Here is a 23,936-nt window from a genome sequence, read left to right as displayed (position 1 = left end):
TTTCCTGGATTAATCTACCTGTTTTCTAGTTGACTGACCTCAGAGATGTTCAAATATAGCTTCTCTATTATTTTCAACACCAGGAGAGAAGAAACAGAGTAGAGATTAATATAATAAAATGAGAGGAAATAAACAGATTTTGATGAAGATACATATTTTGAAACATGTTTCCTTAGAGATTTGCCTTAAGAACGAGTCTCAGAGATGTTCTAGTCAATAGAGATGGGCCTAGTTTTTACATTTTTCTTTAAAAAATCAAGAAGGCTTTACCCTCTATAGTGCAGCTTATTTTTCTTAGCAAATAAATAACTATTTTAAAATAAGAGTTTTCTTATCCTAATCTACTCAGCATTGTGAGCTATCTTGGAGAACAGTTACACAAGAGTGGGCCAGAAAGTGGCATCAACAGAACTGAGCACAAACAGGTTGGCAGAAATCTGGGAAGCAGCAAATAAGAGCTTCTGTGGACTCCCAGGGAGGGAGAGCAAGTGGCAGTTACATTAGCCCTAAATATTCAAAGGTCGCATGGGGTTTTGGCAGCAGAGTTCCATTAAACTTGATGGGTAGGCTTCAGCCAAAATTCTGTGGCACCCTCTAAAAGCATAGTTCTTTGTCTCCAGGACGGAAATCTTTATTTTGTTTCTTAATTCATATTATTTAAGGGTCACAGAACAAAGATGAAGAGACTGAAATGAATAAAATAAGCAAAAAGGAAATGAAAAATAACTGGCTCATCAGTAAAAGTAAGGATGGGACACAAAACGGATGTTCACTGATAGGATTATTTGGTAAACATGGTAAACTCTACCTCTGGAATCAGTGTGCTAAGTATGCCTTTGCCACTTTTTTTCCCAGATTATCGAGGGTTTTTATAACAATAAATGGTATTTTTATGACCTCTACTCAAACATAACTTGAAATAATGAATTTTTAAATCCTAACTCTTTCTTTAAGGGGAGAAAACACTTTTTAGTTAGTCCTAACAAAATAGTCTTGTAAAATACAGAACACAACAGTAATGTTTGATGAAGATGTTTTTAAAACATTTAAATAAGAATTTTACTCTTTATTTATAAAAGTCCATGAGGAAAGAAAATCCCTTGTTATCTTACTTCCAAGTCTTACATGGATTGCAGGTTAGGGAATTCTCACAAGAGAAGACACTTTTATTACTGATGAGGTAAATGTTTTTTTTAAATGTACACTAAATTCATAGTCACACAGACTCATTTGCATACATTTGAAATTCTTCATTCTCTTTTTTGTTTGTTTGTTTTCCTTTGAATAAATAGGATGCAACAATCACAGTGTTTGACTGGATCCTCTGTTAGAAGCAGTGTTTGTTTTGGGAATAATAAAAAGCACTTTTCTTTACTCTGATGATAAACTTGATTTTAACTTACAATTTAACTTAATAATTCATGAAAAAGTACCCAGCTTGTACTATTAAAATTATTTCCAGTAATACATTTGTTCAATGAAAGAAAATTTTTCTTTGATACTTATAATAAATCTTACTAGTAAAGAACTGGGCTAGAGTCCAAAGTAAACATCAAGCTACCCAAATACTTTGTACCTTGAAGAGGGCTACATGTATTTACATATCCATTCATCAGTGTCATCATTTTAAGTTCAAACATTGGAATTATATTTGACTTTTATCTTGGTTATCAGGAATTACTTTCATGAAGAAATGGATTAAGCATCATCCATGGATGGAATCAGGCAGCCTGCTGGAGCCAAATGTTATTGAAAATGTATTTTGCTTAGAAAAGTACACTTTTAAAAAAGGATTAGGCATCTATATCCAGCTAATTAGAGAAACACTTTTTTCAAAAGCTGTTAATTATGATTAAGGGGACAGTATAAAAGTCTACTTTAAATTCCTTAACAAAGAAAATTCAAGTCTTTGATTCTAAGTAAATGGATGAAGAGCGGGGGAAAAAAATGTGAAGCTATTTGAATGGATTGATTCAAGGTATTTTTTAAAAAGTTTGAAAAGAGGAAGTGTTGAACTTTTAAAAATGTGTCATTCAGGAAGTGTTCATAGCTCACTTACTTAGTGCAAATGCAAAATATGAGATTAAAACTTTTACAGAAAGTAGTCTTTGCCTTTAAGAGGCTTACAATTATCAAAAGGGAAAAATAGTTATATGACTCCCTTAATAGAGAAAATAGTGTGTTGTGTCATGAATGATGCAAACTGAGTGCTAGTGTTGTGTAATGAAGAAAAGTGTGTAATTTCGGCAGCAGTGATCAAAGAAGGCTTTATGGATAGACTTTGATCTTGAGTATTGCCTCTCAGAATCCTACTTAACTTTCACAGTGTGTGAGAGACAGCCACTCTAAAAGACAGAAAGAGTGAACAAATCTTGCAGCAATAAAAATATTAGAAGTAATATCCCTGATCATTTTTATTTGCCACATACTAGAATCAGTATTTTACATTGTATCATTGAATCTTCTCAATAGCACTATGTGGTGGATAATATTGTTATCACAATTTTACAAATAGAAAAACAGAAACAACCCATGGGTAATGCGTTCACAAAACTTAGCTGAGATTTAAAGTCTGACCAGAGCTTATGCTTCTAACCATGTATAATGAATATAAAAAGGTTGCAGTCAACTATTGCCCACGAATATAATAACAAGAGATAATCTTAGAGAGAACATTTATTATACCCAGGCTCTGTTCATCTCATTTAATCCTCGTGCAGCTGTCTGAGGTAGATGACGATGATGATGATGATGATGATATTTACAAAGGAAAAAACTGAGGTAGTAAGAGATCAGGATTCAGAAGTAAGTCCAAGAAGCCTGAATTCAAAAACTGCTGGTCTCTTCCATAGTCCCTGCTTTCAACCACTAGACTATTTTGATGCTATAGAAATAAGAATAAGATTAATTTCTGACACTCTGAAATAAAAACACAAGTTTACAAATGAAATTATAGAACCATCTTTATTAAAGACAGACAATGACTATAAGCCTGCAGATCTTCAGAATATTAACATCATTCAAGGATGAACACTGTATGTCAGTTTGGAAGGTTTGGTTATCATTGGAAGCATGGAAACAGGACAATCACTGGGTCAAAGTAGGCTGACCTCTCGGCAGAAATAGCCACTTGCATGTACAGTAACCATCCTCCCTTTTAAATTTGCTAACAAAATGCCAGATTTGCTTGAGAGAGCTGTACTTTCAGCTGAAAAACTGTATTTCCCAGGATTGCATGTAACTGGGGGTTGTGATATGCTACTGCCAATTACTGTGATGGGTCTGAGATTTTATCCTACTTGCAAGCTCACAAGTTAGTCTGCCTCAATTCTATGGATGCTGGCAGAAAACACTGCGCTCCTGGATTAGAGAGAGAAGACGTTAGTACTCAGGGCACAGCAAGCAGCATGAGCCTTATATTAATGTCAGTTCCTCTCAGCCTCAGGTACAACAAGGCTATGTGGAACTGCTTAGGTGGATTTGTACATGCTGTGGGCTGGTATGAGAGCAGAGGAACCCCAATTTAGCAAACCTGAATTTTTTACAATAGGCTTCTAGTAAACCTGTTCACCATGTGTCCTGAAAGGGGACACACATCAGTATGGCCTCCAGCTTGACCTCCTTGCCAGCTAGTGGTGCTATGAGTTCTCGATTTATATAGACTATTTGAGTCCAGCTCTTGTTTAGAAGGGACAGCCTGAGGGCAGTGAGTGCAGTCTGTCCTTCTTGTGTGTTCCAGAGATCAACACTCTACTTGTAAGACCTGAAACTTCTTTTTGTAAATAAAGTTTCATTGCAACACAGAATACACATTTGTTTACATCTTCACTGCCTGCTTTTGAACTACAGTAGCAGAGTTGAGCATTTTCAATAGAAGCAATATAACCCATATGCCTAAAATATTACAAGCTGGCCCTTTAAGAAATTGCTTACCAATTTCTGTTCTAGGGCACCAGTCTGGGAACCTTCTTATCTCTCTATGTAATCAATGAGAATATGGTGGAGAAGGTATTTGGAGACACTAACAGGTGTTTTGCAGGACAAGTATATCCCCCACTGTTTTCAGTAGACATTTTGGTAAGATTAGGGGAATGGTAATCAAGTTATGAGGCTAGCCTTCTGGGAAGGAATAGCATGCCTGGCAGTCAAATTTAAGGCACTTATACCTGTTTGAAAGGTGTGCACCAGGGTGTAATCTTTAAAGAAAAAAAAATTCTCCTGAAAGACAAAGACCATTAATGTCCATCTCCTCTCCCTACTTCTTAGGAGGTGTAAAGATGTTCCCTCCCCAAGTGTTGGGGTTGCTTCTCTCCCTCCAGCTCCAGAAATTTGGTGTGTCCCGTTTCAGTAGCTGTGGTTTCATTTTTTTCTCTATTAACTCCTATTTGCACTCAAACCTTTCATCAGAAATGGTCAGGTGCAAGAAATGTAAGTACACTTTATAAAAATTATGGAAGCCAATTATGTTCCCCACTTCAGCCTGCATTGGTCACTATAGGGAGACTTGACAAAGTGTACTCACAATGTGCCCATTATCCTTATGATACAGAGTCATGTTCATCTAATAAAAGACTAGGAGTCTGAAAGAGGATTAAGTCCGAATCTCCTAAGCGCCATTTAGGCCAAGCTGCCACCCAGGCTGGTCTGGAGAAACAGAAAGAAGCATCATGCCCAGGAAGGACATCAGCCCATTGAGCCCCGAGCACAGTAACTACAAAACAAAAACAAAAACCTACACTTACATTTTTTTTTTTAAAGCAAGGCTTAATTAGAAAGAAATTAAACTTCCAACTTCAGAATGTAACAAAATAAGGCTATATGAAAGCCTAAGTACAAGAAAGAAGACAATTTTTAAAAAATAATGAAAATTAATGAAATGGAAAACAAACAATAAAGAAAACTAGCAAAATCTAAAATTACTAATACTTTGTAAAGATTAATAAAATTGATAAATTCTTAACAAAACCAAAACCATTATAATAAAACACACACAGAGAAAGTAAAATTTATTAATATCAGGAATAAAAGAGAAAATGTCACTAACTATCTGCAGAAGAAAATGTTGTACTGAAAGTCCTACCCACTGAAATAAAGCAAGAAATAAAAGTTAATATTGAATACAGTTTGTAGAGGAAGTAAAAATGTAAGACTGTTTTGAAAATATTGATTTAAAAGCTGATTGAATATTGAAAGCTGATTCTAAAATTCATATGGAATATCTAAAGAACTTGTATTGGAGAAAAATTAGATTCAATGTTTTATCTGATTTCAAAGCTCATTTCTTGGAGGCCTAGGATTTACAAATAGATCATAGAGTTCAAAAATTTACCCGCACATACACAGTCACTTTGCTATTGACCAATGTGCCCAGTCAGTGGTGGTGTGCTCTTAACCATTAGTACTAAGAAAACTCTGGATCTGTATGAAAAGAACACATAAAACTTTTAACATATTTATCACACCATACAAAAATTAACTCAAGATTGATCACAGACCTAAACTAAAAGCTAGAATTATAAATCTTTTAGAAGGAAAGATAAGAGAAAATCTTCATGACTCTGGGGTAAACAGAGATTTCTTAAAACACATCAAGAACTAATCAAAAAAGCTAGCAGCAATTTGGACTTCATCAAAATGAAAACTTTCTGCTCATAATAGACACCGTTAAGAAAATAAATAGGCAGACTACAAACTGGGGAATAGATTTCAATACACATATCTGAAAAACGTGTGTAAATAAATGGGCTATGTAAAGAGTTCAGAGAATTACACAAACTAAACTCCTACATAGCAACAGTATGAGACCAACAGAAATATACAATTAAAAGTGTGAAAAAAAGTTATGCAGACAATTATATAAGAAGATATGTAAATAGCCAATAAACACAAGAAGAGGTGCTGAACGATTTTAGTCCACAGGTCTATGCAAATTAAAGCTGGATACCAGTCTGTACCCATTATATTGGCTGAAGGCCAGTACTACATGCAGGCAAGAATGTGGCAAACTGGAACTCTCCTACTTTGTGGCTGGATGTAAAAATGTACAATTACTATGGAAAGCTGTTTGGCATTATAGACCCCTGGAAACAGAATTATTGCAAGATAAGCAGTAGAAACATACATATTTTAACATCACCCAGGTGTTTCTGATACAACCAGCTTTGTTCCTAGGTGAGGCATTTGGAGACAAATTTCAGCAGACATCCTCCTCATTATCTTTAACTGGTATTATTGTTTCTGTCGTATACTTCAAACAGAAAAGAATTTATTATATTCTGAAAGAGCCTATTTCTTATTATAGATACTGGATATTTCTAATTGTCAGGAAGTTTTTCATTATGTGAAACTTAAAATGTATTGGACAAGACAGTCCATTTCTGGGATAATATAAAATAAATAATCCTTTTGTTTGCAAACATTTATCAATAAGTAAAGAAAATGATTATAAGCCATGAGCCTACTTAGTCTTCTACTGCCTAAGTACCAAGAACAGTTAACCATTTTCAACTTGACGTACTTTTCAGATAGTCCACCTTTGTAAATGCCTGTATCTATTCTATTTTTTCAGTATTTTTGTATATAGTCTGACACATTTACTGATTACACAATATGCCACATGCTATTTTATTGCCTTAGAGAGGTGAGACCTTTACCTCTTTTTAGCAAAACAAAAAAATTTGTATCTTGTTGTGTTTTCTCATATTTTCTGCCTTTGTAACATTTTGTTAAATCTTTATTGTATTACTTGTTACATTGCCCTATCCTTCCAATTTTGCATCATCCTCAATTTGCTTAGCGTGCTGTTTATGCTTTCAGCCAAATTTCTGAGAGGAAATTTGGTCTAGTACGTGGAATATGATATTTAGGGAGGCTCATTAAAAGCAGTTAGTCATCGGCCGGGCAGGCTCACTATCAGAGAGGTCTAAGCAAGGAATTAGTTGAATGTACCAGCCAGTGGCTAGATTCCTGAGTCAGGGAGCCTTGGAATTGACAGTATACAGAAGCCAGAAAGATATAGGAATGTCTTGTCTTCAAAATAGAATAAAAGTATATAGATTGACTTAATGGGAGGTTTCTATTCTGAGAATATTGAAAGAAAAGTTGAATTTCATGGATGAGTGGACTGAACAGAACTGATTTACAAGACTGACATAAGCAGGAAGGTTGATGTACATTTCATCAAAGGAGCTATTTGGGTTCTTTAATTTCCTTTGTTTAAAAAAATATTGGTCCCATAGCCTAGTATTGGGATGAATCTATTCAAAAACTAATCAATGGGTCCAGTTACGGAGCATGGAGGGATACAGTGATGATAGGGATCTAAGGAGCTTGTTACAGTGGTGATGTAGAGACACGAACTTATTGAAAGTAGTTGGCTAAATCTTCTTTTTGTGTATTATCTTCCTTCTCAAGCAAGACAGATGGCATTGGTGACTCCAAGCATATTCTTATAGATCATTATACTAAAAAAAGATCCTTTTCCTTCTTTGTCTATATATCAACATCACACATATGGCTGTTTGTCCACATATCAAATCTCAGGCTCTGTTTGGGTCCTGTGCTAAACCTTAAACGAAATAATTAGGTCTGGGACATGGTGGCACTCAATCACCAGCCTGAGTTACATGAAGACCCTCTGGGTGAAGAGAAGGCATATGTGGACACATGTGCTCTCCTTTCCAGTTTGAAGGAAACCTTGCTTATAAGAAGAAAATACATATTTAAATATTAATTAGATTATTTTAATTTGATTAACTTAATTTTTAAATTTAATATTGTTAAATTATAACATGTAAAATTATAAAAGTTTATCTTACTAATTTCCCATTTAAAATTGCTTTTAAAATATTCCTTTCTTAATTTTAGTTTGATTTGTTTATTTTGGTTAATTTAAACTTGTTTTAATTTCTTAGCTTTTCTGACATTTTCCTTAAGGTTTCAGGATAGTCTTCTAAGTTACAACAAAACTTTTACTCATGTGTAAATATCTACTATAATTTGTTAAACTAAGTTTTCTGAAAATCAGCGACCTAGGAGTATATAATAGGTGTTGATAAAATATCTTAGCATGGAAATGACAAAATGAAAATATACTTCTCTCTGTGTATGGAAATACTTACTTTTTGACATCCATATACACAAAAACAAAGAAAGAAATAAATTCAACTTTAAGGATTAGTGAATGGATTATTTATGGACTCCCCTGCATTCTGAAAACACTGATTTAATGATCCCACATTAAAGGTCAGTACATAATTGAGTGACCTTAAGCACTACCCTTCAGTACATCACCTTCCTTACAGTTAAATTGCCATATGGTAGAACCTTTTGAAATGAACATTGATTGGCCATCATCATGAATGCGTTCCTAGGAATCATAATATTTATTCTGTGCAGTCCTGATGTAGGTTTAATCAAGGCCTATAAAATGGACACATTCCTCTTAATTTATAGCAAATGTTTATAATTACCCTGAGGGTGTTTCCAAATGTCTGATGACTATAATATTATTAACTCTCTCTCCAGACAGTCTTAAAATAGTTTATTACTCATTTGGCCACTTACCAGCTTTCAGTTCTCTCATTTACTTCTGTGTGCATCAATGAGCATAGAATTAATCAAGGCATCTTATTGAACTATTTTGTTTGCAGTAGTATGTATTATGTCAAGTAGGCAAGAATGACATTCTGCTACTTTGGGTTTATTCATCAATGTGTGTCCTAAAAAATATTGAGCCAGCATTACTGTAAAAATGACTCTTATACTGAAATACTATGTCCCAAAGTTAAAATCACAAGTTTTTATCAAGTAGATAATCTCAGTGGATCTCTATTGCTGGATTGTGTCACCTCAAAATCTAATACAGCACATTATTATCTTTATTTTCTAAATATACTACAAATGACAAGGCAATACTCAGTTAATGACTCAAATTCCTTGAAGGAAGTGTTCTTCTAAACAAAAAATTTAAAATAACTCAATGGTTAAAACCCCTTTTTTTCTCCCAGGAAACAAGGTATTGACAGATTTTGCTATTCATATGCTGGGAAGGGCCATTCAGCTTAATATATCACATGTGTCCAACAGTGTGATGTATTTCTTTTTACCTTAAAAAAAAAGCTACAAGACTCTAAATATCAATTTTAAAGCTTGACATCCTGTTGCAACTTCAGCAACATCAAGCTTCAATGATGCGGTACTGCCATCTCTTGCTCAGTGAGGCCTTCAAAGCGTTAAGTGCTCAAAATGATTAAATGTGTGTTATCTACTCAAACGAAGGAGTTGAGTAGAGGAAAAGAATTTAGGCTTACAAAGCCTAAGTTACAAATATCTTTTCCTACCAAATTCAATATTTTAAAGGTGATATTTGAATACAATGATCAGGCTGAAAATTACTATTTAATATATTCTAGAGAATGCCACTAAATTTAAATGGCAACTACAGTCTTGAAAATGAGTAGTACTGTAAGATTTTTCTAGCTGTAATAGGGTCAGTGTTATCATCAGATGTGTAGCTAGCAAGCTCCTTGAGAGCAGAGATCGTCTTGCTGAACGTTCTCTTCCAAGGACCTCCCACAATGCGTGGCACAGAGTAAGCAGAGACTTGATTCTAAAAGCGATCTGTTTGGATGCTGACCACTGGTTTAGGATGAACAATAGGGTATCGTATTTCTGGTTTGGGGGTTAGTTTAGAAATGTGTTTATGCATTAGATTCTAATATTACCTGGGATTTTTCTACTTTAATCTAGTTTAAGGTAAGCCATTTATAGTAGAGAGATTAAATTTAATCTTACACCAGTGATTATAATAAAGTCATTGTTTTACACAATTTAGTAAAACAAATCATTGTACTTCAATCAGCCACTACCTCCTGGAGAGTTGTGGGAAGTTGGTCTAAGTAAGTAACAGAAATTAAATATCACAGAAATTGATAGTTGCTAGAATATCAAGTTCTAAGGGTGTTACCTAGATCAACTTTTAGTCCCTATCATGATTTTTTTTTTGTTTTCCATTTTTCCATAGGTATAAATAAATAAACAAACAAAGAAAAAAACAGCCTAAGGAAATTAAAAACAAATGGGACTTTTGACTGGGTTAATAAAGTCTTGATTATGAGAATGTACATTGCATAGAAAGTTGCAGTTTACAAACTGCTTCAATATTTCACACACCTTACTTACTTTTACTAAAATAACTCAGTGATTAGGTGATATAACTTTATTTTTGCATCAATAAGGTGTGATCAGTTGTTACTTTCCCTGTGCTTCTATTCTTTTGTTACATTTCTTTAATTGGCATTAATCACATTAAAACAATTACTGGTTTAAATTGTCATTTCCTCCACTAAACGATATACTTCAAGAACAGGAACTGTGCCTTCACCTTCATTACCAGACTACCAGAGGTTGATCAAAAGACTATGCATTAGTCAACATCCTTTCTCTTGAAAGTGACAGCTCATTTCAAACTAGATAAGCAAAAAAAGAAAAAAAAATATTAACTTGTGTAGTTGGGAAGTCTAAGAAATGGCCAGCTTGTCTCTGTTCCACTTCACTTGCTGGCTACATTCTCAGTTTCTCACTAGACATGCTGGCTCTTGCAATTCCAAGACTGCATCATTACAACTTGTGATACAAAAGAAAGATCATTTTTTTTTCCTTATCCATATATGAAATTTCAGTCATTGCTTGGGCCCTGTGACTATCTGTGAACTAATTATTAGGCCAAAGACATGGAGAGCTCAGGTTGACCATCTGGTAATAAATGCAGAGGGTTGAGCACATATGGAATACATATGTGTTAAATGTAAAATAATGTTTTGTTATTTGAGTAAAGGGGGAGAAATACTGGGAAGGTAAAAACAACAGATGCCACCTATGAAACTGATACTGAGTTCACAGGACTGTGTGGTTAACAAAGTAAGCATCCAAGCTTGATTTTCTGACATCAAGTATAGTGTGTTTCCCCAAGATAAAAAGTTGTTTTAAAAAAGAAAGATGTCCCAGTAATAAAATTTAAATAAAAAATTATTTAAAAAAGAAAGAAAAAAAGATGAAATATTGACTAGAAATGACTAATAAGGGCTTTTTGTGTCAAATTACCCTGAAAATCAAAACAATAACCTTTGAATCCATAAATGTAAGGAAAATTTCTGGATGCATTCTGTCCTGTGCCACCCAAATTCCCCTTCAAAAGTGAAGGACTTATTCTCCCAGCAGCAAGGAGAGTTCTGGCAGCTGACTATCCTTTCCAGGAATTGCCCTCAGCTGAAGAGAGCCATGGACCAAAGTCCATGCAGCATTATCAAAGCCCTCCTTCCACCAGCTCGAACTCGGGGTAACCCTGAAGGCCGTGTCACTTCCAGAGCTCTCTGGTGGGACTGCGTCACAGCTTTCCCTCTGCAGACCTTTGCCCCCATTCCTTGTCACACAGGTGTCACTTCTGAGAGCAGTCCCTAGTGAACCTCCTACTCTCCAATCTCTACTTCAGAGTCTGCTTCCCTGAAAACTCAGTCTTCTACAGTCTCGTATGTTTTTCTTGGGCCTGAAAACCAACTAGAGTTAGTCTAAATACTAACTGAACATAATTAAATGTTACCGGGAGAGGTGTTTATAAGTTTACAAATGTCTTTTATTTTACATGCTCTTCTATTTACATAAGACGTAATACACACAGTTAACACGTGAATATCTGTACGTTACCTTCTTATATAATATGGATAGGAAAACAATCGTTAAGAGCAGTGACTGTGCTGGTCCAGCTTGTCCAGTAACTACTCTTAAGGGAAGCAAGCAGATTAGACTAAGAGACCATAATCTAGGCAGTGTGAGAATGTTTTGGGTGTGTACATTTACTGGGGAGAAAAGGGATTCATAACCTTCATGATTTTTCTCAGAGGAGTCTGTGACACAAAGAACGTTAAGAAGTTGGAGCACTGGTTCCCAGACCGGTTTCCTAAAAATCATCGGGTTAAAAATCTCTGGGTTTTGTCAGGAGAGTTTCTCATTCCATAGGAATGGAATGGGGCTAAGGAATATTCCTTTTTGGACAAGTTTTCCAAATGATTCTAGAATAAAATTCAGTGGACCACAATTTGAAAAATACCAACCTAGGGACTAAACTGTACTTCTATATTAGTTTTCTGTTGCTGATGTAATAAGTGATCACAGATTTAGAGGGTTAACCAACACAAATTGTTATCTTACAGTTCTGTAGGTCAGAAGTCTCACTTGGGATCACAATGGGCCATAATCAAGGGGTAAGCAAGGCTGTGTTCCTTTCTGTAGGTTCTTGGGGAGAGTCAGTTTTTTGTGCTGCGTTTAAGGACCATCCACATGTCTTCTTTCAAGGTCACCTTCCTTCATCTTCAGATATCCATCTCTAAAGTTTCCAAAAAGTCTCAACTCATTCTTTGGTAGTCAAATCTCCCTTTGACTCTCCTCTTCTGCCTCCTCCTTTTAATTGTAAGGACCCTGTGATTACACTAATCCTGCTGAAGTAATAGGAGCTGTCTATTTTAAGGTCAGGTGATTGACAACCTTAATGTCATCTGGAGTATTAGTTCCTCTTTGCTGTGTAACCTAACCTATCCATAGATTCCAGGGATTAGGACTTGGGCATATCTGGGAGGTCATTTTCTGCCTACCTCACGCAGGAAAAAAAAAATTTTTTTTTGTCCTAATCTTGTGTTCAATAACTTAGTCAGTGAGTCTTCCATCACTTGCTGTTATATAATTATCTGGTCGGTAGAATTAAGAATCTCTGGGAACTATTGAAACGGCCATTTACCTTTCTGTTATCAATAAATAACATCTAGTCATCCCACAGGCCTGGAAGCTTTATGAGGTCAGGCATCACCTCTTGTCTTTTTAATTTCTATAACCTGTAGCATTTTACTCATCTCCTGCCAACTAACAAGATACACAGATAATGTAGCTGGATAATTGTGGTGGTTGATCACATTCACAAATTGACAAAGTCAAAGGCCCAGTCTCTTTTTTAATTTTTCCATAGTGATAAGTGTTTGATGTTACTCTCAAATAAGCAAAACTACTATTGTTCACTTAACTCCTGCATTCCAAGACTCTAAAATATTATGCTTGCTATTTTGGGCAGCTAGCCATCAGTAAACCTTTAGGTGATTCTGTTCTATTGGGGGAGAGAGGGGTGGTCCCTTAAGCTATTATGAACTACTATTAACAATAATAACAACTACCATGTGTGAGAACCTACACGGGATTTCCCATGCAGGCACACACACCACCCTCCTCACTAATTAATCTTTCAAGATATCTATAAGATAACGATGTCTTCATTTACAGATCAGAAAAAATTTTGAAAACTTTATAATCACTTATCTAGGCAGTGTAACCAGCACTGCAGACTAAGGAAACAGAGGAACAGAAGCAATCTTTTATCATATCACTTTTCTGGCCAAATGACAATAAGTATGTTTTAAAATTTCTGGTCAAAAATAAAAGCTAGAAAAGTTCATAGTGTTTTAAATCAAGGGAAGATCATTTACAAGCTGAATTTGTATCATGCTTTCTAAATCACATCAGACTGCTTTTCATTCCGTACACATCGCCTACCATCTACATATTCAGATCCTCTACTTAAAACTTTCAAGCGATTAAAACTGTCAGAAAAAAATCAGAACCTCTTTCTGTGTCTCACAAGGATCCATCTGATTTGACCTTCTCTCTCCATACAACTTCACCAAACTCTGCCCTTCCTAGCTCCACCCTCGCTAGCTTGGCTGCAGCCAGGCTGAAATCCTGTAGGTACTTCAGACACAAGCTCTTGGCCGTGCCTCCGGGCACTGCTGTTGGCCTCTCATCCCATCTCTCTGGGCAAAGTTTTCTCATCCTTTTGATCACAGCTTAAATATCAGTTTCCAGAGAAAACTTCCTTGAGTATTCTAAGTAAAAGAGATCCTCCTCCTCACCCTATGATTATCTACCAGCACGCCCTTATTACTTCCTTCAGGGCACTTAGTGTGATTTGTGCGTATTACTTTGTGGACTTGTTTATTGTCTGCCTCAATCTTGGGAGGGATAGTCACAGTTGTATTCTGGGCACACAGCATCTGTTACTGTATTCTACAATTTTTTTTTAAACAATCTTTTCCCTCAAAGTTAAGATACAAAATTGCACTGGGATTTTATTTCTATGAGCAGAGATTTCCTAGAGCACAAATGATCTGAAACCTTTGTTCTGGTCACACTGTGTTTTCTGAACATCTCTACTTATTTCAATGTATTTTTGGCTTTGTCTGTCTTATATTTAGGTGCACATTAAGTGATACAAACTAAAAAACAACAGCTTTACAATTCAAAATCAAGGATCTGCTCTGACACATATTTTAAAGGCGTATTGGTTCTGAGATGGGGCCCAGGCTTCAGCCTTTTTGATAAGATTTCTAAGTGATTCTGATTTACAACAAAGTTTGAGAAGGCCTGCTTGAGTGTGAACATAGTTCTGTTATATGTCTCCCTGTATCTGCTGAATTTCATCAGATCTAACCCTTTGTTTAATCCATGCTTGAGTACCTTACATCCTTAGGAACTTTCTGACCTGGATATTTAATGAGTATATAATACCTTTACTATTCCAGCTCCTTTTATCTCATTCTGCTCTATATGAGGATTTGTTCTTTTAAGCCACTATGATGCTGACATCCTGGGTTTAAAATTTAATTAGGAATAAGGAATATAAGGTAAAATTTATGCAGTTATCTATCGTGAAGAGTTTGAGAGTCAGATAACTGAACATGTAATATTTATAGTAGTTGTTTTAAAATAAAACTAATCATAAAAAAGCAAATTTCAAAATTATTATTTTTAATGTGTTACCTTGCAAATACAGACTTTGGTTATGAGCAAATGTTAGTTTCCAAATTTGTCACTATTTTTTTTCTTACTCTGTGGGCTTATATATTGCTTTTAATTGCTAATGTATTTTTTTTAAATGACATTATTGTCCTTGAGAGATAAATTTTACATGCATGCAAAAATTTAGGAATTTTGAGATAATTCGATTCATAATATGCAACCTACAATTCATTCACTCCTTATCTTAACTAGCTTTTTTTTTTTCCCTCCTTTTAACATTTTATGTTATACAGAAGAATATACAGTACTTCATAGTCAGAACAAATCTGCTATATTAAGATTATATTGTGCCAGGTACATCTTCCAATCATACCTATCAATGTTTTGATGCCCTTCTTTTATAAACAGCCAATGTGGCACTAGGAAGAATTACCTGTAACATTTCAGACACTTAATTGTTACTTAAATATAAGTGAAAGTACAAATTTCTAAGCACTTTATTTAGACTGTATTTTACTCTCATTTAAATGTGAAATAGACACGTTTTACTTGATTATCTTTCAGAACTTTGCTTATTTTGGAAAATGTGTGTGAATATTTTGTTAAAATTTATGTTTTACACACAAATTATATCCCCCATACTCCTGAAAATAAACCATCTTTACCAAATTGGCCAGATTTGAGCTAACAAAGGAGTACACCTAAAATAGGCAAAAATGTAGCTGTTTTATTTATTTGTGGTCTAGGTGACCTAAGACCCTTTGAAGACAACATGTCAAGGCTCACCCTCTTTCTATTTAGATTGAAAAATGTCAAGGTTAGTGATATTGTTGCCTATTTTAAGAAATTATAGTAATCTTGATTCAGATTCATCAGCCATTAATGATATCCATGTTTTGCCTGAGATTAATGTCACTGTTTAATGTAGAGGTAAAATAAGGAGTGTACCCTCTTTATCTCACGTTTGCTTTAGGGAAGTGAGGATCTTCCCCAGTCACCTCCCTCCCCCCGTGTCCTAACATTTTCCAGAAGAGAGATAATCTACAAGGCTCTGTGAAGAGAAATTCATTTAAAAAATAACAATTCTACATCTTTCACGTAAACACATTTAACGTACTCAACCTTAAACGTATTTGAGAGTTCCATCAGCTACTCAATTAGTTTTAGATAGCCTGCAGTGCTGAACAATAAACTCTTCTGATATAACTAAAATGGCTTTTATTTCCCTTCTGTGCTGTAATTCACAATTTGATGGGCTTTTGATGTTCCTAGATATCCGTGGAATACAGGAATTTTTGGACAAAGTGTCTCAGCAGGGGATGGATGTTGCACTTCAGAAGGTAGAAAACAACATCAATAAAATGATCACCACCCTCTTTGATACCATGAGAATAGAGGAATTGAATCGCTATCGAGACACTCTTAGGCGAGCCATCCTTGTTATGAATCCAGCCACAGCCAAATCCTTCATTACCGAGGTAAGTTTAAATTGTTGTGGGCTGGGAATAGGGTGTACAAATTAAATGCTTTGGAATAGACCCCACCGAGGAGATGAAAATTAAGAGCAGTGTGAGGGAATTAACTACACAGCTCTCATTAGCACTAATTGAGGTAGCACCGTGATTTTTGCTCATCACATTTACCCCGTACTGTCCAGTTAATTGCCAAGATGCTTTGTATTTATATATATTTAGGCTCATAGCCAGGATGATTATAAGAAACCTTCTGGGGATTTAAAAGTGCTGTTTACCTGATTGGATTTAACAAGTTGTCTAACTAATACTTAAATTTTTTATGCAAGTTAAAGTTTTGCTTCTGAGAAGAGATTGCCTTGAATCAGGCTATTGTTGCCTAAACATGATTACTTTTACAAAAACATATAGCAGACTTACTTCTGCTCTGTGAACTCTGTACCAAACCAAATAATTAAAACTATCTGAAACTCTGCAAACTGATGACCTCTGTACATTTCATGATGCTGGATCCTCAAAATTTTAACTGTATCTGTTCATTTGGCTAGAAGCTCTGAAACTTTTTTCAAAATACAATTAAGACTTTCTAATGATTGGTATAACATCTCTATATTCTAAAAATCTTTGCTGTTGCCTTACAAAATATTATTGTCAAGTCATTTTTTGCCTTACTTCAAATTTTTAAATTTTATATAGTGCTAGAACATTACATGCTTTCACATGGCTTTTACTACTAGTTTAAAAAAATTTGATGACTTTATTTGATTAGTACTTTTTTCTTCATTTCTCCATTATGCTTTCTTTAGCTCCCAAAGTGCTATTATAAAGCCTCCAAATTAGGAAAGTGTTAGAAGTTCTTTACACTATAATATAATTGGTATTAGGGAACTTGAAACAGGATATAAATTACTAAAAAAAAATAAAATTTTTGGAAAATATCAACATTTTTTAATCAAAAAATTTGTTACAAAGTTTAAGGACAAAATATAGAACTTTGACCTTTCTAAGTCTAGCAAATGACTCAGAGGGTCTCATTGAACGCTGGATTTTTCTTTCAATGTAAAAAATATTTCCAATTTCACAAAAGTTTGCTCTTTCCTTTAAGAAACATAAAATATACTGTAAGATTGAAGGTAAATACACAAAGACATGATATAATTTGGAATATTCAAATTGTAATAAATAAGGCTGAAGTGTCTATTGTTGGTTTTGGTTGGAGAGATCAGAGAAGGCTTCATTGAGAAGGCACATTTGAATCAGACCTAGTATATCGTGTAGGAAATTCACGAAAGAGAAGTGGTATTTAACAGACAAATACAAGCCATCTCACCTACTTTCTGGTCATGTGAAGTGAACAAATTACTTGACATTTTTGAGTCTCTGTTTTTTCACCAGTAAAATGGAAATGATTATTGATTTCAATTGATTATATTTGTAATGCTGATTAATGAGATATAATAAACCTTAAAGAGATGGTGGGGTGGGAGTTGGCGCCTAGTAGATGCTTAAGAAATGGTGACTTACATCACTTTTTCTAGCACAAAGTACATACCTGACACACAGCAGATGCTGCGGCCCCCTATCCTTGCTACTGAACTTTGATACTTGTAATAATCTACAGCTTCCATCTTTGTTCCCAAACACATACATCTATGTTTGTGATTTTCCTGAGAGATTTATCTCCCCTTCTCTACCTAGCCACCATTTTCCCCTACTCAGTTTGTCTTTCACAATGACTGATTTTATGTCTCTATAACTTATGGACAAAGTTTATCTTACAGTCTCAAGCAGTGAATAGAAATGACAGAAAAAAATGTGAACCCACCCCCTTCCCCATCCTAAGCTGGCTATCCTCTTCTCTGACCTGTGTAGTGGTTCCTGTTGCTCAATTAGCTGTTCTCAAACACTTCCCAGCTTCCTTCTGCTTTCCCATGAGTTCTAGGAACATTTCTCCATGTAGCAAATAGGCTGACTCCTTAAGTACTAGAACCAGTTCATCAAAAGGCAGGCAGCACTAGAGGTCTGGAGACACAAAGACTAGTTCCTGACTTAGAGGATCAGTTAGTCTAGTGGAGGAAGCAGGCATGTAATTACACAATAAAATGTGAAAGGAAAATACTCTAATAGTAGTAGGTAAATGGTGCTCTGGAGTCCCATAGGAGAACTGACTAATTCTGCAGGGAGTTTGACTGGGCTCAGAAGAAGTTTCACAGAGAATTTGCTTTAGCAGAATCATGCAAAATGAACAAGAATGCATTAGGCAGACAATGATAGACAAACAAAAATTCAGTGTGTGCATATGTGTGTGTGTGTGTGTGTGTGTGTGTGTGAGTGGGTGGGTGATAGAGAGAGAGGGATGGACAGGGTTTAAAAAACCAAATACAACCAAGGGTTTTATAATGTAAAACAAGAGTCCCTTGGCCCACCCATATCTCCTTCAAGTTATTCTTTTGAGAAATAATTACTTATTTTAATGTTTAAAATATAATCAGTTTTTACTTTCAGAATACTCTCCACATTCACCTGGTTCAAGATTTAAAAGGTTCAAAAGGACCTTTTATATACACTCTTACTTTACTCTTTTGTATGCAAATAGTGGTCTGCTAGGTATAAGTTCTGTGCCTGGATTTTTGCTATTTAGTAACAGCTAGGAGCTCATTCCATTGAGATATAGGAAGTGTTCCTTGTAATTTTAATGGTTATATATTGCTCCATTGATATATACAGCTACTATGTACTTTTAATTTTTGTATTTTGATTTACTCTGCTAATTTATTATTAGTTGATTTATTATTTTGTCTCCTACCTATTTGCTTTCTGATATGGTAAATGAAGATTTAGTTCATTTGCTTTACCAATACCCTCACCTCCTCTCAGTATAACACAATTTAAAATAACTCTAAATTACATAGCTACACCTTTACTCCTATTCTGTCTACTACAGTGAGTATAGTGTCCCTAAAGCGTCTTTACCTACTTTTCTACTCTGCTGCCCCTCAACTTCCACGATTCACAGCTTTACTTTTATATTGGGTATATTAGAAACATATTTTCTACTCTGTAACTGTAAATAATCTTTCATGCCTTGGCTAAAAGTTGATTCTATAGGATGGAAATCTATAAAGTGATTACTATATTTTTATCACTATGAATATTTTTCACTGCACAACAAAGTAGTAGGATATGATTTTGTTGAGTTTTTTTCTCACTCAGCTTCAAATATTTTGAGTTATTACTTTTCTTACTTTTTTCTTTATTTTATCTTTGTTGGCTACATAAATTCCAAATCCCTGTCTTTAGTGAAAATCTTCAAAATCCTGTTTCCTGCCTGGAGCCTTCCCTCTCAGAGCACTTGCTTTCCTGTCCTATTTCTGGTACTTTCTTCATCACTCATTTGGGCCAGATCCATGAATTTCTGAAGTCTGTATCTTCCAGTTTTTTAGTATCCTATTTTTGCTGGAGAATATCCTCAGGTAACTTCCTAAGGAAGGATATGTGGGAGGTAGAATTGTTTTATTTATGAAATTATTTTCATTTATGAAGATATATTTACTCTGACTTCATTCTTCATAAGTTGGCTAATTATAAATCCCTAGGTTGAAAAACCAATTACCTTAAACATCAGTAGTATTCATTTATCTGGCATTCAGTTAACTGATGAGAAATCCAGCTGATGTCTGATCTTTATTTACTTGAAGGTGGTTTGTTGTTTGCACCTTGAATCCTTTTGGGAAATTTACCTTTAATGTTTTAAAATTTCATGATTATGTGTCTGAGTTACTATCCATTTCACTTCATGTTGGTAAGCATTTTCTTCTTTTAACATAATCTTTAATTTTTCAAAAGTTACTACTTAGAATTTTTAAGTTCTCTTATTTCCTCAAATAATCTCTATATATTCTAAGGTAAATTTTTCCTTGTTTTATCTTGATATTTTTCACATTGCAGTTGTTTTCAAATGTCTCATAATCCTTGGTTGACATTCATATTTAGGAATGCATCAATATGCTGACTGAAAGCTGTGCATATAAAGAAGGGATTTTGGCTTGCCCAAGAGTTTACATTTAGATTGGGCATATGAGATTCTGTTATTTTACTGGAAGTATGTGTGTCTTTGTGTGGTCTTTGTTCTAGGATGGAGGTGAAGATCCCGGTGAAAGTCAGCATACGTTTCAATACAGTCAGTCTTCCGTATTTGCTGATTCTGTATTTGCAAATTCACTACTCACTAAAATTTATTTGTAACTCCAAATAAGTCAGCATTCGGGATGCTTTCACGGTCACTCACAGAAATTTGCAGAGGTGTGGAAATTCTGAATTGACCAACAGCCCTCATTAACAGTTAAGGGCAAAGAAAACCACATTCTGCATTCTTGTTTCAGCTCTCATATTGTAAACAAGTGTCCTTTCTACAGTCTATTTAGTGTTGTTTTTGCACATTTTATGCCTTTTGTTGGTGATTTCACTATTTAAAATAGCCCCCAAGCATTGTGCTGAAGTGCTGTTCAGTGTTCCTAAGAGTGAGAGGGCTATGATGTGTCTTACTGAAAATATACCTGTGTCACATAAGCCTCATTTGGGCAGGAGTTATAGTGCCATTGGCCATGCGTTCAGTGTTAATGTATCAACATGCTATTGTTTGAATGTTTGTGTCTCTAAAATTTATATGTTGAAATCCTGTGACCAATGTGATGGTAACAGGAGGTAGAGCATTTGGAAGGTACTTAAGTCTTGAGGGTGGGGACCTCATGAATAAGATTAGTGCTACTGTAAATGCTAAAGAGACCCCGCAGATCTCCCTAGCCTCTTCCATCATGTAAAAATAGAAGGGAAAGTCCACAACTGGAAGAGGGTCCTCACCCAATCCTGCTGGCACCCTGTTCTTGGAATTCCAGCTTCCAGAACTGTGAGAAATAAGGTTTGTAAGCTACCTAATCTGTGGTATTTTGTTATAACAGCTAGAATGGACTAACACAGACAATATAGATAAACTGTCTTTAAATAGAATCATACATAAAACCAGAGGCTTGCAAGACCCAAACCCTGTACATCGCCTAGGAGCAATGGGTCAGAATTTACTATTTAGTGTTCACAGAAATGTAGAGAACATAGCTGTACTCCCAGATTTTTCAGTTTCCCACTTCACTCCTGCCCTCCATTTGGCTTGGCATTTATAAGCCTCAAAATTGCTAGGACTCTGCAGGGTGCAGTCCTCTGCTCAGCTGCTGCCTCTTATGATGATACCTAGTCCTGGCTCCTCCTGTAATGCTTCATCAGATAGCACTATTTCATCTGCTTTTCTTTTTTCAGTAATTTATTTAAAAACATTTTCTGATGGCTTCTGTCCCTTTTTCCTCCTGGGTCTTGTTTTATATATCTATTCAATCCCTTATCTTTTATTGGGGTTATGGAGGTGATCCCCTTTGACTTTCTTGAGTTGAAAGTTCCAGAATGGTCTTTCAGATTTTTAGAGATTAACAGAAAGTATTTTAAAGAACCATTGTTATAATGTTTAAGAAATAATATATTGAACCATGACATTTTAGGCTTGGGAAGTACAACTTGTAACATTCTGTTCAAATTCCAAATTTACAGTTGAGAAAATTAAAAGCCTCCTTAGATCTAATCAATATTATTCTTCAACTTACTCCAGCATCATTTAGCATCTTTGTAGCTGTTGCTGATGACACTCACCATTTGAAACTGGTAAAGTAAGTTGTCAGCCAGTTAAAGGGATACCTGATTGTCAAGTCCTAAGAAATACAGAAATGACTTATAGTGGATTATATGATGGATAGAAAGGCAAATAAAGCTAGAAAGAAACTGATGGATTGGGATAATAGGAAAGATAGAGGAACTAAAGGTTATGATGAGGTCAAAGAGACAGGTTCAGTAAGCTCAAAAGAGAGGAAGGGGTGGAAGGCAGAAATTTTGGTCAAAGAGAGGCAATAGCAGAACTCCCACCTTCACTGCTTCCTATATTTTATAAGTTGGCATGGAAAGTTGTTGAAATCTTCAAGGGAAGTATTAACTTAAAAGTCAAAGAAATGAGTTCTAAAAAAGAAATTGCTCACTTAGCATTGTCTTTTAATTGCTAAGGGGGAGAATGGGCATATCAATTCTGTTTGCATCTTTTTTCTGTCCCTGGAGCAATTTTGTGGCATTGAGTTAATTATGCTCCCTTTGAAGTCTTTGAAATTTAATACATTACATGTCTACACTTAGTGCTCCACCTCTCATTCAAGATTTCAAAGGTTTAAGACAAATACAGCAGTTTCGTGCCGCTGAGTAAGTCAGCCTGCTGTGATATCCGTAGAAAATTGTTATCACAATGTACCTGTAAGTGTCCTTGAAATGAGTATAGTGAGACAGGAGTGCTCACATGATTTGATTTAAATATGGATTAGGATGATATTTTGAAGAACAATAGTTTTTATATAGGAAGAATGTTCATTAGATGCTATGTAAATTAAACCCTTTCCAGAAAGAATACATACATTAGAACTTTTTGATCATAACTTTAAGTTTTCAGGTTTGATAAGAAAAATCAATTCCTTGAAAACAGGAGGTTTTATTATGTGTATAGTAAGGAATATATTGCCTATTTGCATTTTTTCAAATTTTCAGAAAGGAACCCTACTGTTACACGAAATCCTTTTATTCTGCAATAAGAAGAGGGCATTATCTTTTATTCCTTAAAGATACTTTATAATATAGTTTTGATTCCATTGTAGTATATTCCAGAGTACTTTGATCCTGTCAAACAACAAAAAGGCAAATTTACTTACTTTAAATACGTAAGCAGCTTGCCAGAAATAAGCCTTTAGGAAGGTTTAGAAAACAAGTGAAGTTGTCTAGTCTCAATGGATATAGAAAGGTTTCTAGTCATCAAAAGGGTACTGTGAATATTCCAATTACTGTGATAGTTATTTAACAGCTATTTAAATAACCCAGTTTTTACAAAAAGAGAAATTACTTGTAGACATTATGCAATGTACAGTTTTTAAGATGAGGCTAGCATAATGTTAGAAAAAGGAACACATGACTATCAGGTTTTCCCAAAATATGTTCATTGCATGAAAGTCTCTCTCATAATAATGTGTTCATAGATGATTGCTTTGCATTTTTAAAGTACACTTTTAATTGAAATATAATGTACATGATTATAGTGCATATATTATAACTCAACAGATTTCCACACAAGCAGCATCCAGACCAAGAAACAGAACATTAGCACTTCTAGAGTCCCCTTCCATGCACCATCCAGTTGTAACTCCTTGAAGTTACAGCATTATCTTGACTTCTCACACAGTAAACTAGTTGTGATTCATGTTAAACTGTGTAAGAGTAGAAACATACTGTATATACTCTTTTGTCTTTCTCTTTTGTTCAACATTATGTTTATGATATGTAACCGTGTTGAAATATGTAGGAAAAGTTTATTCATTTTGATTGTTCCAAAGTATTCCATTGCATGAATATGCCACAGTTTATATAACTTACGTTGATAATTTTTTCCAGTTTTGCTTATTACAAATATCGGTACTATGCATGGTCTCTTGTGTACGTATGTATTTTTGTTGAGTGTATACCTAGGAAAGGAATTTCTAGCTCGAGATGTATGCATAA

At 34.9% G+C, this 23,936-nt stretch overlaps 1 protein-coding gene across 7 annotated transcripts in view; it reads left to right on the top strand.

Annotated features, from left to right (window-relative positions):
- Positions 1 to 23,936, top strand: part of GRID2 (glutamate ionotropic receptor delta type subunit 2) — a 1,297,966-nt gene that overhangs the window by 670,361 nt on the left and 603,669 nt on the right. For all 7 annotated transcript variants that reach the window (XM_074343780.1, XM_074343790.1, XM_010953544.3 and 4 more), the window contains one exon: positions 16,108 to 16,313. In XM_074343780.1, coding sequence (XP_074199881.1) covers positions 16,108 to 16,313 — 206 coding nt within the window. The remainder of the gene's footprint in view (positions 1 to 16,107; positions 16,314 to 23,936) is intronic.

The sequence above is a fragment of the Camelus bactrianus genome, chromosome 2 (assembly GCF_048773025.1).
Source record: "Camelus bactrianus isolate YW-2024 breed Bactrian camel chromosome 2, ASM4877302v1, whole genome shotgun sequence".
Lineage (NCBI taxonomy): Eukaryota > Metazoa > Chordata > Mammalia > Artiodactyla > Camelidae > Camelus > Camelus bactrianus.
This window is presented reverse-complemented; position numbering and strand designations above follow the sequence as displayed.